At 39.1% G+C, this 15,005-nt stretch overlaps 1 protein-coding gene across 1 annotated transcript in view; it reads left to right on the top strand.

Moving 5' to 3' along the window:
* The window catches only part of slco3a1 (solute carrier organic anion transporter family, member 3A1), a 341,510-nt gene extending 326,924 nt beyond the window's left edge, over positions 1–14,586 (top strand). The window contains exons 9-10 of the mRNA XM_039773301.1: positions 8,505–8,569; positions 14,191–14,586. Coding sequence (XP_039629235.1) covers positions 8,505–8,569; positions 14,191–14,570 — 445 coding nt within the window. The 3' untranslated portion in view covers positions 14,571–14,586. The remainder of the gene's footprint in view (positions 1–8,504; positions 8,570–14,190) is intronic.
* Positions 14,587–15,005: the final 419 nt, after the last annotated feature.

Below are 15,005 nucleotides of genomic sequence, written 5' to 3'. Positions count from 1 at the left end.
GTCTCAGATAGACTTCGTGGGATCCCCTCAATATTGCTGGATGTCATGGCCAGCCTGTACACTGGTATTATGAGCACTGTGTATAGTGGAGGTAGAACCTCTAAGTTTCACCCAGTTGATTCTGGGGTTCACCAGGGGTGTGTTCTTGCTCCTACTCTGTTCAATATTTGCCTGAACTGAGTGTTGGGCTGGGTCATGAGGTCCAGTGGCTGTACGGCTGTGGCATCTGTTAGTGAAGAGATATTCACTGATCTTGATTTTGCTGACAATGCTGTGATCTTCACAGAATCAATGTATCTCTGATCAGGGCTCTCTAGAGACTGAATTAGAAGTCTGAGTATCTGGATTTGTGAGTGTCTTGGATAAAAACCAAGATCCAGTAAGTGGGTCTGTTTGCAGAGAGAGTGTCGACCTTGTCAAGAGGTTTATTTACCTTGGCAGTGACATTCATGTCTCCGTTGACTCTTCTTATGAAGTCAGTAGACAGATTGGGAGAGCATGGGGGGTCATGAGGTCACTGGAAAAAGGTGTGTGGCACTCCTGATATCTGTGCAAAACAACTAAGGTCCAAGTGTTCAGAGTCCTGGTGCTTCATGTTTTACTGTATGGTTGCAAGATATGGATGACACCCAGTGACCTGAGACAAAGACTGGATTCCTTCAGTACTGTCTCTCTTCAGGGAATCCTTAGGTACTGCTGGTTTGACTTTGTGTCGAATAAGCAGATGCTCATGGAGGCACAATACCTGCATTGTGAGGGAACATCAATTACAGCACTACAGCCATGTGCCACAATTCTCAGTGGGTGATCCGAGTGGCTGGACCAGGCCAAGGGGATGCCCACGTAACATCTGGCTGTGGCAGATAGATAGTCATTTCCGGTGGATGTCTGCCTGGGAAGTTACCAACCAGGATCCCAGGCTGTTTCATCGTGTGGTGGGTGCTGTAATGTGCTGTACGAGTGCATGCTCCCTGACCTGTTGCAGGAGCCTTTCCCAGCTAGTATTAGGCAGGAACAATCCCTAGACATGATGTCTACCTATCTCACGGTGAGCACACACATGTATCTGGGCCACTTTTTCATCACCAGTCCATCTAATCTAATGTCCTTAGACTGTGGGAGAAAACCCATACAGATATGAGAAGAACATAAAAACTCCATACAGGGAGCACCCAGGGCTTGAACCCCAGCCTCCTTGCTACAATGTAGCAGTGTTACCACTGCTCTAATGTGCCATCCTACAATGTATACCATCAGGTGTGGAATTTAAAATAAGCATACTACTGTAATCACAAACAAAAGATATAATAAAAGGTGTAGTTTTTTTAACCCAAAAAACACAAGGGAAGGGATGATCACAGTGAGGGTACAGAGTATGAGGAAACCAGAAAGGAAAAATACTATAGCTCTCCCACAGGATCTCAATATTCAGGTCCCTGTTGTTTGTACTAATGAGGTTCTCCTGTCTCCAAGACACACACAAATTCCCCATCCAAGATTTGACAGTGAGGTAGCAACACTGACATCACCAACACCATTTTGTTGGTGATAAACTAGTTAGATAGTGTGGACAAACTTAGGACTAACCAGCCTTACAGCATTTGTTAGAATGAGAAAGAAACCCATAATAATACAAGGAAAGCATACAAACCCCACTCAGAATGCTGGAGTCCAAGTCTTTTCCATTACCTGGCTGTTGGAAGTTAAAGCATAGCCCATTAGTACCAAACGCAGCTCTGCATGGGACATCAGTCCATCACAATGCACAGCCATACACACACCCCCACTCGCACAGATTGGAGATGAAAGAACAGTCCGTGTCCACACTCCAGACACAGCAGGCATGAGGAATTGAAGTTTGGCTGAGATATTTCTGACCTGTTGGCCAGTTCCCTGAGGAGTGACAACAAGTAGCTGATATAAATTGATGAAAAGAATGAAAAAGTTCTTCAGTGAAAATATACATTATGTGCCCTCCTAAAAAGGAACTAAATATAGTCTGAATATCACATTTCTTGATTTTGAAGTGTAATATGTTTGTCACGCCAATGCACATTGTAAAAGTTCAGTGATATGAATTATTATACACGTGAGTCAATTTAACTGGTTTGGCTGAATTTCCCTGCTTGATCAAGGGTGTCGTCACTTCCCAGTTTCTCCAAAATGTTGGGTACAGATGAGTCAAAGTTTCTGTAAAGTATGAACAGATTTTGTGGGAACATTTGTGTGGGAAGTTGCATCCTCACATTTTTGTGCTGTAACAAAAAAGACAGAGTATAAAATTTAGGACACACATAGGTTGAACCCCATATAATTGCTGAAAAATTAACAAAACAATTAACATTTGTTAGCAGAAATATCTTTCCAGACATGAGTCTAGTAATAGACTGACTATAGATGGCAGTGAAGCTGGTTAAGAGACCAGTGGAGAGGAAGAGGCGGGTCAAGGCAATCAGCATCCAAAAGTCATGACTCATCTCACCATCGATCATCAGATCTGCAGATGAAAAAAGAGGAGACACATTAGGAAACAGTGCCAACCCTCGCTCATAAGTGGAATTACAGTCAAATGAGCCCTTAGGTTGTTTCCCAATCGTTTGTGTGTGACAGGGCATACACAAGTGTTATAAATGTGGCCCTAGGGCTGAGGACTGAACCCAGGTCCCTTAAGCTGTGAGGCTGCTACACCAGCCACTATGTTATCCTGTGTTTTGATAAAATGGTTCAGATGTTTAATTTTACAACCACTTCCATAAATCATACACTATACAGTCATGTACAGTACAGTTCTCAGGTTTTTAAAACATGCCTATGTCTCAGATGAAATTATCTAGTTATTCTTTCAGTTTCAGAGCAACTTTGTGCATTTAATATTTAATGTGAAGTATGCTCGAATAAACAAAGTTAATTGTGAGTGTTAATTCAAAATAAAAACCATAAGACATAAAGACTGCTGAGAATTGGAGTTTCCCACCTCTGATTTAGAAGCAGTGCTTTCCATACATCATTAAATAAATAACTGAACAAAATAAGCAGCATGAGGACATTTTAAAAAGTCATTAAGCAAGTTAGTAAATACACTGTAGAAAAAAAATAACTGAATGAAGAGCACACTGGGGATATTTGCTGTGCTGAAAACAAGTTAAAATTTAATGATCTAACTTATTGAAGTTAAGTTCAAAGCAATTGAAAGATTGAAAGAAGTACATTTTATACGATCAGAGACAACAACTCACAATGTCTAGAAAAAATGTATAAAGTGTGGCTGTGAACAGTACAATAGATTTCATCGGATGTATAATTTATCATGCACCGCCTTTACAAATAACAGCTTAGCTACTGTAACTATTCATCTCTAAGCAGTATTTATAAAACTTTCACCGTAGGCACCAGAAGGTAAGGGAAAGGAGCATGTAACTCCTGCTTAAATTAGAATACAAGTTTTTTTCTTTTTTTTTACATAAATGTTTACACTAAAATGGGCGACACAATGATACACTCATTCATGATACTGCCTCACAGTTGGAGGAACCTAAGATCAGAGCCCAGGCTGGTCACTGTCTATATGGGGTTTGCATGGCCTTCCCACGTTCTCAAAAGTTTTTTTTTTCTGGAAACTTTTTAAATGCCTACATGTTAAGATGAATTGGTGATTTAAAACTGTTGGTGAGTGAGTGTACCCTATGATAGACCAGCACAACCTACAGAGCTATCTCCTGTATTGCACCTGATGCTGCCAACATTGGCTTCAGACCCATTGATCTTGAGATGTCCTTAGACTGTGGGAGGAAACCCATACAGATATGAGAAGAACATAAAGACTCCATACAGGGAGCACCCATGGCTTGAACCCCAGCCTCCTTGCTGCAATGCAGCAGTTTTACCACTGCTCTAATGTGCCATCCTACAATGTATACCATCAGGTGTGGAATTTAAAATAAGCATACTACTGTAATCACAAACAAAAGATATAATAAAAGGTGTAGTTTTTTTAACCCAAAAAACACAAGGGAAGGGATGATCACAGTGAGGGTACAGAGTATGAGGAAACCAGAAAGGAAAACTACTATAGCTCTCCCACGGGATCTCAATATTCAGGTCCCTGTTGTTTGTACTAATGAGGTTCTCCTGTCTCCAAGACACACACAAATTCCGCATCCAAGATTTGACAGTGAGGTAGCAACACTGACATCACCAACACCATTTTGTTGGTGATAAATTAGTTAGATAGTGTGCCTACAAGGAATACCCTAACAACTACTTTCACTTGGCAAACTTAGGACTAACCAGCCTTACAGCATTTGTTAGAATGTGAAAGAAACCCATGATAATACAAGGAAAGCATACAAACCCCACTCAGAATGCTGGAGTCCAAGTCTTTTCCATTACCTGGCTGTTGGAAGTTAAAGCATAGCCCATTAGTACCAAACGCAGCTCTGCATGGGACATCAGTCCATCACAATGCACAGCCATACACACACCCCCACTCGCACAGATTGGAGATGAAAGAACAGTCTGTGTCCACATTCCAGACACAGCAGGCATGAAGAATTGATATTTCTGACCTGTTGGCCAGTTCCCTGAGGAGTGACAACAAGTAGCTGATATAAATTGATGAAAAGAATGAAAAAGTTCTTCAGTGAAAATATACATTATGGGCCCTCTTAAAAAGGAACTAAATATAGTCTGAATATTAAATATTAAAATGGGTGACACAATGATACACTCATTCATGATACTGCCTCACAGTTGGAGAAACCTAAGATCAGAGCCCAGGCTGGTCACTGTCTATATGGGGTTTGCATGGCCTCCCCACGTTCTCAAAAGTTTTTTTTTTCTGGAAACTTTTTAAATGCCTACATGTTAAGATGAATTGGTGATTTAAAACTGTTGGTGAGTGTGTGTGCCCTATGATAGACCAGCACAACCTACAGAGCTATCTCCTGTATTGCACCTGATGCTGCCAACATTGGCTTTAGACCCATTGATCTTGAGATGGATTTAGGAGGTTTAAAAATGTTTGGTCATTCTACACTTAACATTATTAATATGTTGTCTGTCCTAATACAGCTAATTAGTGGACCTCTTCTTATTTGCTTTTCTAAGTTGGCATTCTTTATACATTATTAGATAAATTAGTCACTCTAAATCAGTGGGTTTTTTTTTCATGATGACTTTTCAAAATTCTGTTCACCCAACAGAGCAGGCCTGTATATTTAAATACATAACTGATGTAAGAATGGGATTACAAAAGAAAGCCATGTTTACATTTACAAACAAATTTTTAAGGAAAGATTTTCTACAGTTAGTGACTCACATGTGACTGGTGAGTTTTATAAGTTTCTTTGATGTAAAGTCAAATATGTAACAATTTAATTAACATTTCCTCATTATCCTTATTTTAGTGATTTATGATCCTCACAAAATAAACACACGGGCACAGGATCATTATCATCACTGTAATAGCCATAAATCCCATTTTCCAATACTTCTGATTGCATAAACCTAGCAGGTCTTTTGTAAACTTTTCAGGGTTGTCCAAAGAGGATGAACACTCAAGTCTTATGTGTATCATCATTAGTAAAACCGACAGACAGTTGTTTCTTAAGTACACCCCTTCACAGTGCAGTTTGGAACATGTTTTCCTACCCTGCTGCCTGTTCTTTAATTTGAAGTTGCTGTAAAAACAAATTTTCAAACACTTCAACCTTGTTTTGTCATGGTAGTGTCAAGGGCGACTATTCCCCTTTATACTCTTTATTATGTAAACTTTAATAGAATATCTCACATTCCATACTCTTACCAAACTGTTGGATACTGTAATTCAATATTTTCCCGTTCCTTTTACTTTTATAACCCCAGACAATTAGACAGAGCACCAGAGCAGGTAGGAGATCAAAGTTAAAACTTTAATAATATATTATAGATAATAGGGCCAAAATAATAAACAAAGTAAAAAGAGTGTTAGTTAAAGTAATACAACCTGGCAATGGGCTACCAGGTGGCTGACTGTCTAAATGTCTCTGCTCCGATTTGGTCTGGCATGGCCCTTGATCTAGCATGCTGTCTGCTCAGGACAGCAGAAATGGCCTCACCATAGAACAGAAAAAATGGAAGTGAGCGTGATCTTGAACGTGGATGAAAACTAAAGAGAGACTTTGCCTTTCTCTTAGTTCATGTGGGTTCTTGAATCACAGCCCTCATTCTGCCCCAGCCCAATTGCAGCCTGTTCTTATCCTAGCTACCTGTATACCCACAGGCTAGCTGTCCAGTTTAGGATATTACATTTACTTGTCCATTCTTGGTGCAATAGCTCAAAAAATGCCCTGCAAACCTGGTTAACTCCTCCTCTAACAAAAGGTTTTAATTGATCTGGTAATTTGTAAAAGTCTCAGAGCAATGACTAGCTTATCCTGCTTTCTTGCATTTTAAAATTAGATAGACAATACCTTGAATGATTTACTATATATTGTAAAGCATTAATAATAAAAATATTATCTACTTATATGCTAGATATTGTTACCTGTTACAATCCATAAAATAATCATTCATGTCCTAATCCTCTTCTCGTTTACTCTTAAACCTGAGATCCCTGCTCTGTTATGCAAAAACTGTTAAGCATCCATCACAGCTAGCAAAAACTGTATTTTCCTCTTATTAAAGACAATTAAAAATAACTGCCATATTTCTGATTTTCCTTTCATTATTATAGCAGCTTTAAATCATAATTTTAAAGAGCTTTTTATATGTTTGCAATGCCCGTTTTAGCTATGCCAGCCACCTACTGTATATTAGCTGTGTAACTGTAAAGGTAGAAAAAGACGAGAGGAGTTTAACTTAGTACCATTTGTTATTCTTGGAGTGCTTGCTCCTGCCCATAGCACTCAAATGACATCCCATGCTGCTGTTGTGATTCCAAGAACATAACAAATGGTAAGGTTGAAGGCCTCTAAAATAGGGCCAAAAACAGGCCAGCATCCAACTAAGCCTTCCCAGAAAAGCCCACTTTTCAGCATCCCAAGTGACCTGAGACTTAGGCTTCAAAATATTAAAAAATATGAGGATTTTCCCAAACAATAATCAAAATTCATCACCAAGGAGAGGATAACCGTCAGCTCTTGGTTTGTAAAGAGCAAGGTAAAAAGGAAACTTTATAAATGGAAGGCTTTTTTTGCAAAAGCAGAAAATATCACAACAAGCTCAAAAGGGCAAAAAGGACGCTCAAAAGATTTGACTGAAAGACAATTCAAAGACAAAAGCTCAATTCAAACATTGTCTAATAAACATAAGCAAAAGGTTAGCCATACCAGTTAATCCATAGAACATAAAGTGCATAATACTCACAGTAAAGACAAACCCTCCTTCACCGGAACATACGAGTATTCCAATGAACCACAAGGAACTGCATTTCCCAAGCTGCATTTATTGGCTGGGGGTGGTGCCTTAGGGGGAGGTAAGGGAGGCCTCACGTCGAGGGGAACTACCCCAAAAATACAAGGAACATAAAAGAACATAATTACACACATAGGAACTAAATTAACATAAGGGTACATAATTAGGCAAATCATACAAATAGATAATGGAATTAAAAATGAACAAAAAAACTTTATATAACAGCTATGATGTGTCAGGTTAGGTCTCACAAACTATCTACCATTTAGTAGAAAAAGTAAGAAAAGATTAATGACTGCATGTTTGGGCAGTCAAGAGTGATTTTTGTTTTGATACGGTTGAAAGAGGTTCTCTGAGCTTTGCCCCTATTCTCTTTTTTGAGGACGTCACTTTGAGCATTACTAGAATCCTACTTATGTGAAGGCCCATGTATTTAAATGTCACAGGTTAAGTGCAATGTTTCAAGTGCAAAAAAAATAATAAAGAAGAAAAGCAAATATAAGACAAACATATATGAATATTAGGCTACATTTGAATACTTTCAAGTATATACTGTATATAATATTTCATTTATTTATCTTATTTTTTGAAAGGCATAGTGCTGATTTGTTTCTTCTGTACTGAACATATAAAATTTAAAACAAAACCATTCTGTTCTGTTTTTTTTTTCTAGAAAGTAGAAATTAGAACATTAGTTACATGACACCCCTGAAGGTGCAGCACGACACCCAGCTAGATGGTCTGCTTTAAAGTGTTTTAGTATGAGTGTGCCCTGACCAATGGTTAGATTCTCTCTTTCGGCCACTTTGTCCTTGGTGCCCCTGCATTATGCTAAATGGGTTCAGAAAATGGATGGTTTCTAGTAAAATGCTTTGTTCAAGAATTAAAAGATTATTTGTCTAAGGGAAGAGAACCTACAGTTTAAGATGTCTGCTTTGCTTAGCAGTATCCAGCAATCCCACTGTCTCCTTTCATATATCACACTTCCTGGTGGTTAAATGCTTTACCTGACAATTTGAGAGATGTTTTTTTTTCAGGAGTGAAGATTCTTAAAATGCCAATGTACCAATAACCATTATCTTGTGTCTTCTTTTGATTTTATGTCTCTTTAGGGCGGTGAATCCAGAACTCAAGTCATATGCCCTAGGGGTGCTCTTCCTTCTGCTGCGGCTGCTTGGTAAGTAGCTATCTTTTGGAGGGTTCAGGTGTATTACTGGTTAGCAGAACGCTCTGTACAGTTTGGAGCTCAGCTGTTTTCCTAGCTGCTACCACGGTAACGTTTGGCTTCCTATGGGATAGAAGCATAGAAAGTGTTCCACAGAGGAGCATTTCTGCAAAATTAGTGGGTTTGATAATTGTAATGTAGAAAGATGGATCTGAAAAATGAAACCACACAGCCACCATGGTGACAAGCCTTCTGTTAATCACAGACAGGGCATCTTGAGGTAATGACGTGTCTGAGACATCATTTTGGTCTTCATATTCATTTTGCACATTGCCTCACATTGTCACAGTTACTCTTTTAACAGTGTTGGTCTTTGGATGCTCCATGAGTAGTTTTCCTAAAGAATTAAGGAACAGTAAATATTTAATTTAGATAAATACAATTATGGGTGTTATATTAGCATGACATGTATTGCTGCTACCTCACAGCTTCAAGGTGCTCAGTTTGTGCAGAGTCATATGTTCTCTCCATGCACACAGTAGTTTTCTCTGGGTAATTTGTCTTTACTTCTTCAAAAAAGATGAGCTGTTTAACTTTTTTTAGTGTGTGTGTGTGTGTGGAGGTGGTGGAGCTGTGCAGTATGGTGGGGGCTAAGAGAGGGGGCTCAGCTGAAGTCACCAGGAAGTGTTCCGCTTACAGTGTAGAAAGGCACTGTCTGCTCAGCCAAGGCCAGGAGCCTCCTTTAACACAGGCAGATATCAAACTGTTTCTGATGGCCATTGTAATCAAGATGTTGCAGGTTTGCGGCTGGCCACCAGCAGTTACTACAGCACAAGTCTCTGAACTGAGATGGCTCATGGAGTGTGTGAGTCCATGTCAAGCCAGTGAGTGGTTGTTTGAGGCTCAAATATTTCCATTTGATTGACTGATGTCTCGTCCAGAGTAGATACCTGTGTTGCCCAGTGCTACCAGTATGGGATTCAGCCCCCCTGTGACCCTATAACTGAAAAAGCAGGTTTACCAAATAGACGGGTGGATTGACAATTGTTGTTCCAGGAATTTTGCTTGGTGTGCAAAGCTTCATTTTTCTAATCGAATAGTGAAAAGGTTTTAAGCAACAGAATCATAAATCCTTTCACCAAGAGCAGTGTGGGATGATCAAGTGATGGTTCTGTTTCCTTTAATGTTTTATGACTTCCAAACAGTTGAAATTCCTTCAGCTCAGTAATTTAAAAAATATGTATTTTACTTTTCCCTTTTCAGGTGTACCTTTTACTTTAGTTTTTTTAGGTTGGTGCTCACAACTCCAGACATTTTAATTTTAACAGCCCAATGTAAAAGGCAGGCGATGGCCATGCTAATTGCCTCGAGAATGATGCCCAGTCTCTCAGTCCATGTAAATTTTCAAGGTCCCAAAAGTCAGTTCAGTTGAGCCACCAATTTGCTTGGTGCATGATATATGTATTGCTTAAGCTGTGTCTAGAGATTCACAAGAGATCACAAAAAGCTTTTGGGTGCAAAGGAATGAATTTCAGTACTTTGTTTTAATAGAGCCTTGTATTTGAGACTAAGATATTCAAATAGCACATATAGGCACGTTAAGTAATAATAAGCTGCAGGCAGTGGTATGGAAGATAAGGTTTTAGACTTCAAACCCTGAGGTTGTGGGTTCAGATTCTGCTACTGACAATGTGTGACCATTCACTTCACCTGCCTGTGCTTCAACTGGAAAAACAAAAGAAATGTAACCAATTGTTTCTCAAATGTTGTAAGTGACCCTGGATAAAGGCACCAGCCACACAATAATGGGTGCCAGCTGGTTTTTACTACATCATTCAGATATTTTTGCCACATATTAGAAAATGCAATTATATTTAAGGCAGGCCCTAAGGGGCTTTTGACATTATTGTAATAAAGATATGTAATAAAGGAGCTTAAAATGACTGAAGAGTAATGAGTACAGCACTCCAAATTTTTAAAGTGTTTAATAATTAAAAACCTGATACTTCACAGATTTCTCTCCAAAGAACTGGGTGTTACAGTACATAACCAAGACATTTTATGATGCAATACCCTGGAATGAAGTTTCTTTGTGCCCCAATTTGTCCACTATCATTGTGCCAAGGTTAGATGGCATAACCCATAGCATTGCAAAGTTATAATGTTTGGCACAAGGTGGCCCCTTTTTTGGAAATATTTGGTTTCTCACACCTAAACAATATCTCAAAGCACTTATTGTAGTAGTAGATATAATTTTTTTTTTTTTTAGAAAAAATCTATATATGTACAGAACGCACACACACTATATATATATATATATATATCTCACTCTGAATAAACAAATACATTGTAACTATGCACATATAATTATGTATTTATGCAAACCTTTACTTTTAAAATTATTTTCTATGCCATTCATTAAAACAGTTTCATTTACTACTAGACACAGAGAAACCTTACATTTTGTACGGCAGATTGAAGTTTTTGTACTTTTATTCACACATCTTCTCCAGCCTTCTGTTGCAGTTGCCCCACACAGGTTTAGTGTGTTTTCATTTATTTTTCTTATTGTTGTTGTTGGCTTGCATTTCATATCTGGAATAGCTAAGTGCATACATACATTTTCATACTAGCTTCTTCTAGTGCTGGGGTACAGGGGTGCAAACAATGCCTTTCTTGGCAGATTTGGGCACAGGGCAGGTACAGCCTTAGACAGGGCTCCCCAGAGCTAGTCACACACAATACAATACAATACAATACAATACAATACAATACAATACAATACAGTTTATTTTTGTATAGCCCAAAATCACACAGGAAGTGCCGCAATGGGCTTTAACAGGCCCTGCCTTTTGACAGCCCCCCAGCTTTGACTCTCTGAGAAGACAAGGAAAAACTCACAATAAAAACCTTGTAGGGAAAAATGGAAGAAACCTCGTGAAAGGCAGTTCAAAGAGAGACCCCTTTCCAGGTAGGTTGGGCGTGCAGTGGGTGTCAAAAGTAGGGGGTCAATACAATACAATACACAGAACAGAACAATTCCTTAATACAGCATAATAATAAAAATTTTAGAAGTACGGTTTAACAGTAGATGATATGACATAATTAGGTTTGGATATTTTTAGAGTCCTGGAGACCTCATCCATCAGCTGCCTCCCCATTTGGCCATGCCACGGCTAAAACGTTGCGCCGATGAAAGGACCCCTCTTTTCCATGATTCCTGTGATCCTCCATCAGGGATGACTTTACCATAGGCAGGCAAACAACTTGGCAGGTGGGCCATGGCACACCCACACACCACACATACACCTAAAACAGTGTTTATCAACCATAGTCGCAGGTGGCCTTTGCTGTGTCACAAGCTTATGACACTTATTCATGGTCCTGCCATTCCCAAAGCCACTAATCCTAATCACACTTACTTCATTAATCGCTCGCATCAGCTTCTGCCACCCATCCAAGGCCACTCTTTGATTTTATTTCCTATTTGTGATTGCACTCATTTGTGCCTTTTGGAGTATGGGTGCGTGGGGGGGTGAAAAGAGCACTATTGGAAAAAGGATAAAAATATCGGAGGGCGATGGAGGAATTTTGCTGTGAATGGTAGTTGAAACAGTTTTTTTTTTGCTTTGCACCCTTACCTGTCATATATGGGGCGGAGGGGGTGGTAAAAGCTTTAGATTCATCAAAAATTTCAATCTCCAGTTTTCGACAGATCACAACATTTTTGGATCCCCTGAGACCAAAAACATTGATATCTCGATGATGGGTGTGTGACTGTGTGTCGCAGTTTCTTAAGGACGGTCTAGAGCTACAACAGCTGGTTGGAAAAATACCAAACTTGAAACTAAGCCTGTTATGAGGTGACAATGTGCTGATGATTAGTTTTTAAGCCAAATTGTGCAAGAGAAAGAGGAACTATAGAGGAACCCTCAAATACAGTAATTCTGCAATTAATAATTAATTCTTCTTATCAATTGCTATCGTAATGATATATTTTATGGTCAAAAAGATCAGCATCAGGGTGGTAAATAATTACTGAAATGTTATAGAATACTTTGGGTAACTTGGCTCCTAGAGCACAAAGCCTACTGGTGCTGACGTCCGAATTTTTCTCATCTGCCCTTGACACAGAGTCAAAGTGGCATGATACAGTGACATTCAGCCGAAGGGGGGTTCTCTATATGAAGCTGTGAGTGGTAGCATCGATGGTGCAGCGTGATTCAGTAAAATTCAGTTGAAGAACCCCTATGGAAGTTTGCATGGTGTGACTCAATGACATTCAGTTAAGGGGGTTGGTGATAAGGGTTCATCATGTTAAATTTTGAGCAGGTAGAGCATAACTATACTTCACTGATACGCTAAGAAGCTGAAACTGTAAGAGCACTGCTCAGAAAACTAACAGGAAGAATGTGCAGCAGATATTGTCCAGATGTAGTAATTAAAACCATGACACTTGAACTGTAAAACTGCACACTGAGACGCTTCATATTTATACTAAGATATACTTACAAATCAAGCATAGCATTGAGTTCTTCATCAAAGGGGTAGTTCTCACTAGAGTCAAGACTGTGACTCAGGTTCTTCATATTCCATATCGCTAGTATTATGTAACTTTTCTTGGACTTCCTTAGGCATTTGTTTTCCTTTTTTTTGGAAGAAGGCATGTATCAAATTAAAAGTCCCTAGTACAAACTTCAAGTCTTATTGCACCTCAGTCAAACAATGTGCTTGCAGTCTCACAGAAGAGTTTTGTGTGAAGGTACATAAAGATGAGCAGTTGCATACACAATATATTTCCAGCCTTTGTGAGCACTGATGTTACATATAGTACAAATGACCAATCATTGACAGCTACACATTGTTGGAAAGGCCTGAACAACAGCTATCCAATGGTAATGAGCCTTCACCTGTACGTCTCTCGATGCAGGTGAGATCTTTGATGAAAGCAGATTCACACAGCTGTGATACATTGCTTGCTTCAGAGTATACATGTGCAAATCACATATTTCACTAATGAAGTAGAGCAGACAACATGTACACTTTGATTTATTTAAAATAAGACAGCCTTGGGTATGTAAAATGCCATTATTGCTTTTTAGTGACTTGTAGGTCTATTGCAACTTACGCAAACAACTTTGAAATAAGGCCGTGTCGGCAGGATACCTGTGCATAAGAGGCTACTACCCGTTTAGTTAAATATTAAATAAACCAGCACATAACATAAAAGAACGCTTTGAGAAGAAAATTAATATGTACCGTAATTCTCATTCAAGGCATCTATATGATGCATATACAATAAGTAAAAAAATACCCTTATTAAAACAGTCACCCAGTCCAGGTTTGGCTACCCCCTTCTATCCAGTGTTATCATGATAGTCTTCAGCCCATGTGACCTTGAGCTGAATAAGCAGATTAGAAAATACGATTGGAAAGGTAACACCCTGCTATATTGTCCCTTCTTCCTAGAATAATCACCTCCATGGAGGAGAAAGTTACTCTGACACATGCTAAAATGCTTATTAGGCTGCCTGATTTCAGATTTTATTAAAACTTATCTGTTTAGTGACACTTTCATGTTGCAGACATTTATGGTTTTATTTCATTATTGACTGCCTGTTTTCTCTTTCCAGGTTTTATCCCCCCTCCACTAATCTTTGGTGCTGGGATCGATTCAACTTGTCTGTTCTGGAGCACAGTTTGTGGGCAGCGAGGGGCCTGCATGCTTTATGATAATGTGACCTACCGCTACTTGTATGTCAGCATCGCCATCGTTCTCAAGTCAGTTGCATTCATTCTTTACACCACCACATGGCAGTGTTTACGGAAAAACTATAAAAGGTATATAAAGAACAACGAAGGCGGGCTGACTACCAGTGAACTGTTTGCCTCCACCCTCACCCTGGACAACTTGGGTAGGGACGTTACTCAAAACCCACCACCAAATAGGACAAAATTTATTTATAACCTAGAAGATCATGAGTGGTGTGAAAATATGGAATCAGTTTTATAAAAAAAAAAAAAAAAAAGAACAAGATACAATATTGCAATCATAGAAAACAATTTGCTTTTTTTAATCTCAGTGCATTTTCATTCTTGTTGATGCTTGGAAAGACTACAACTGGTAAGCTGCTATTGATCTAATGTCCAGAATGAAGTTCCACATCTGTCCAGCTATTGCTTCCTAAAAGATGCCAAATTTGCAGCCTCCAGATGTTATAAATGTCAGTCACATATGTGCTGGCTGCCCAGATTCTGGAAATGATCCATGGCAAAATGTCTGGCATTTACGTCTGTTGACCCCGTCGTCTCCATTTGAATCACTACCCTTCATTCAAGGAACGGCTTTGTACTTGTCTTCTTGCAGGGTTCATATAAGAATTTATTGGTCTCCCTTCGTATTTTTTTTTCCTATGAACATGGCTGCGTGGCCTGTTAATTCTGCAGG

The sequence above is a fragment of the Polypterus senegalus genome, chromosome 12 (assembly GCF_016835505.1).
Source record: "Polypterus senegalus isolate Bchr_013 chromosome 12, ASM1683550v1, whole genome shotgun sequence".
In the NCBI taxonomy this organism is placed as follows: Eukaryota; Metazoa; Chordata; class Cladistia; order Polypteriformes; family Polypteridae; genus Polypterus; species Polypterus senegalus.
Note: the sequence above shows the minus strand (reverse complement) of the source record. Positions and strands in the feature narration are given on the sequence as shown.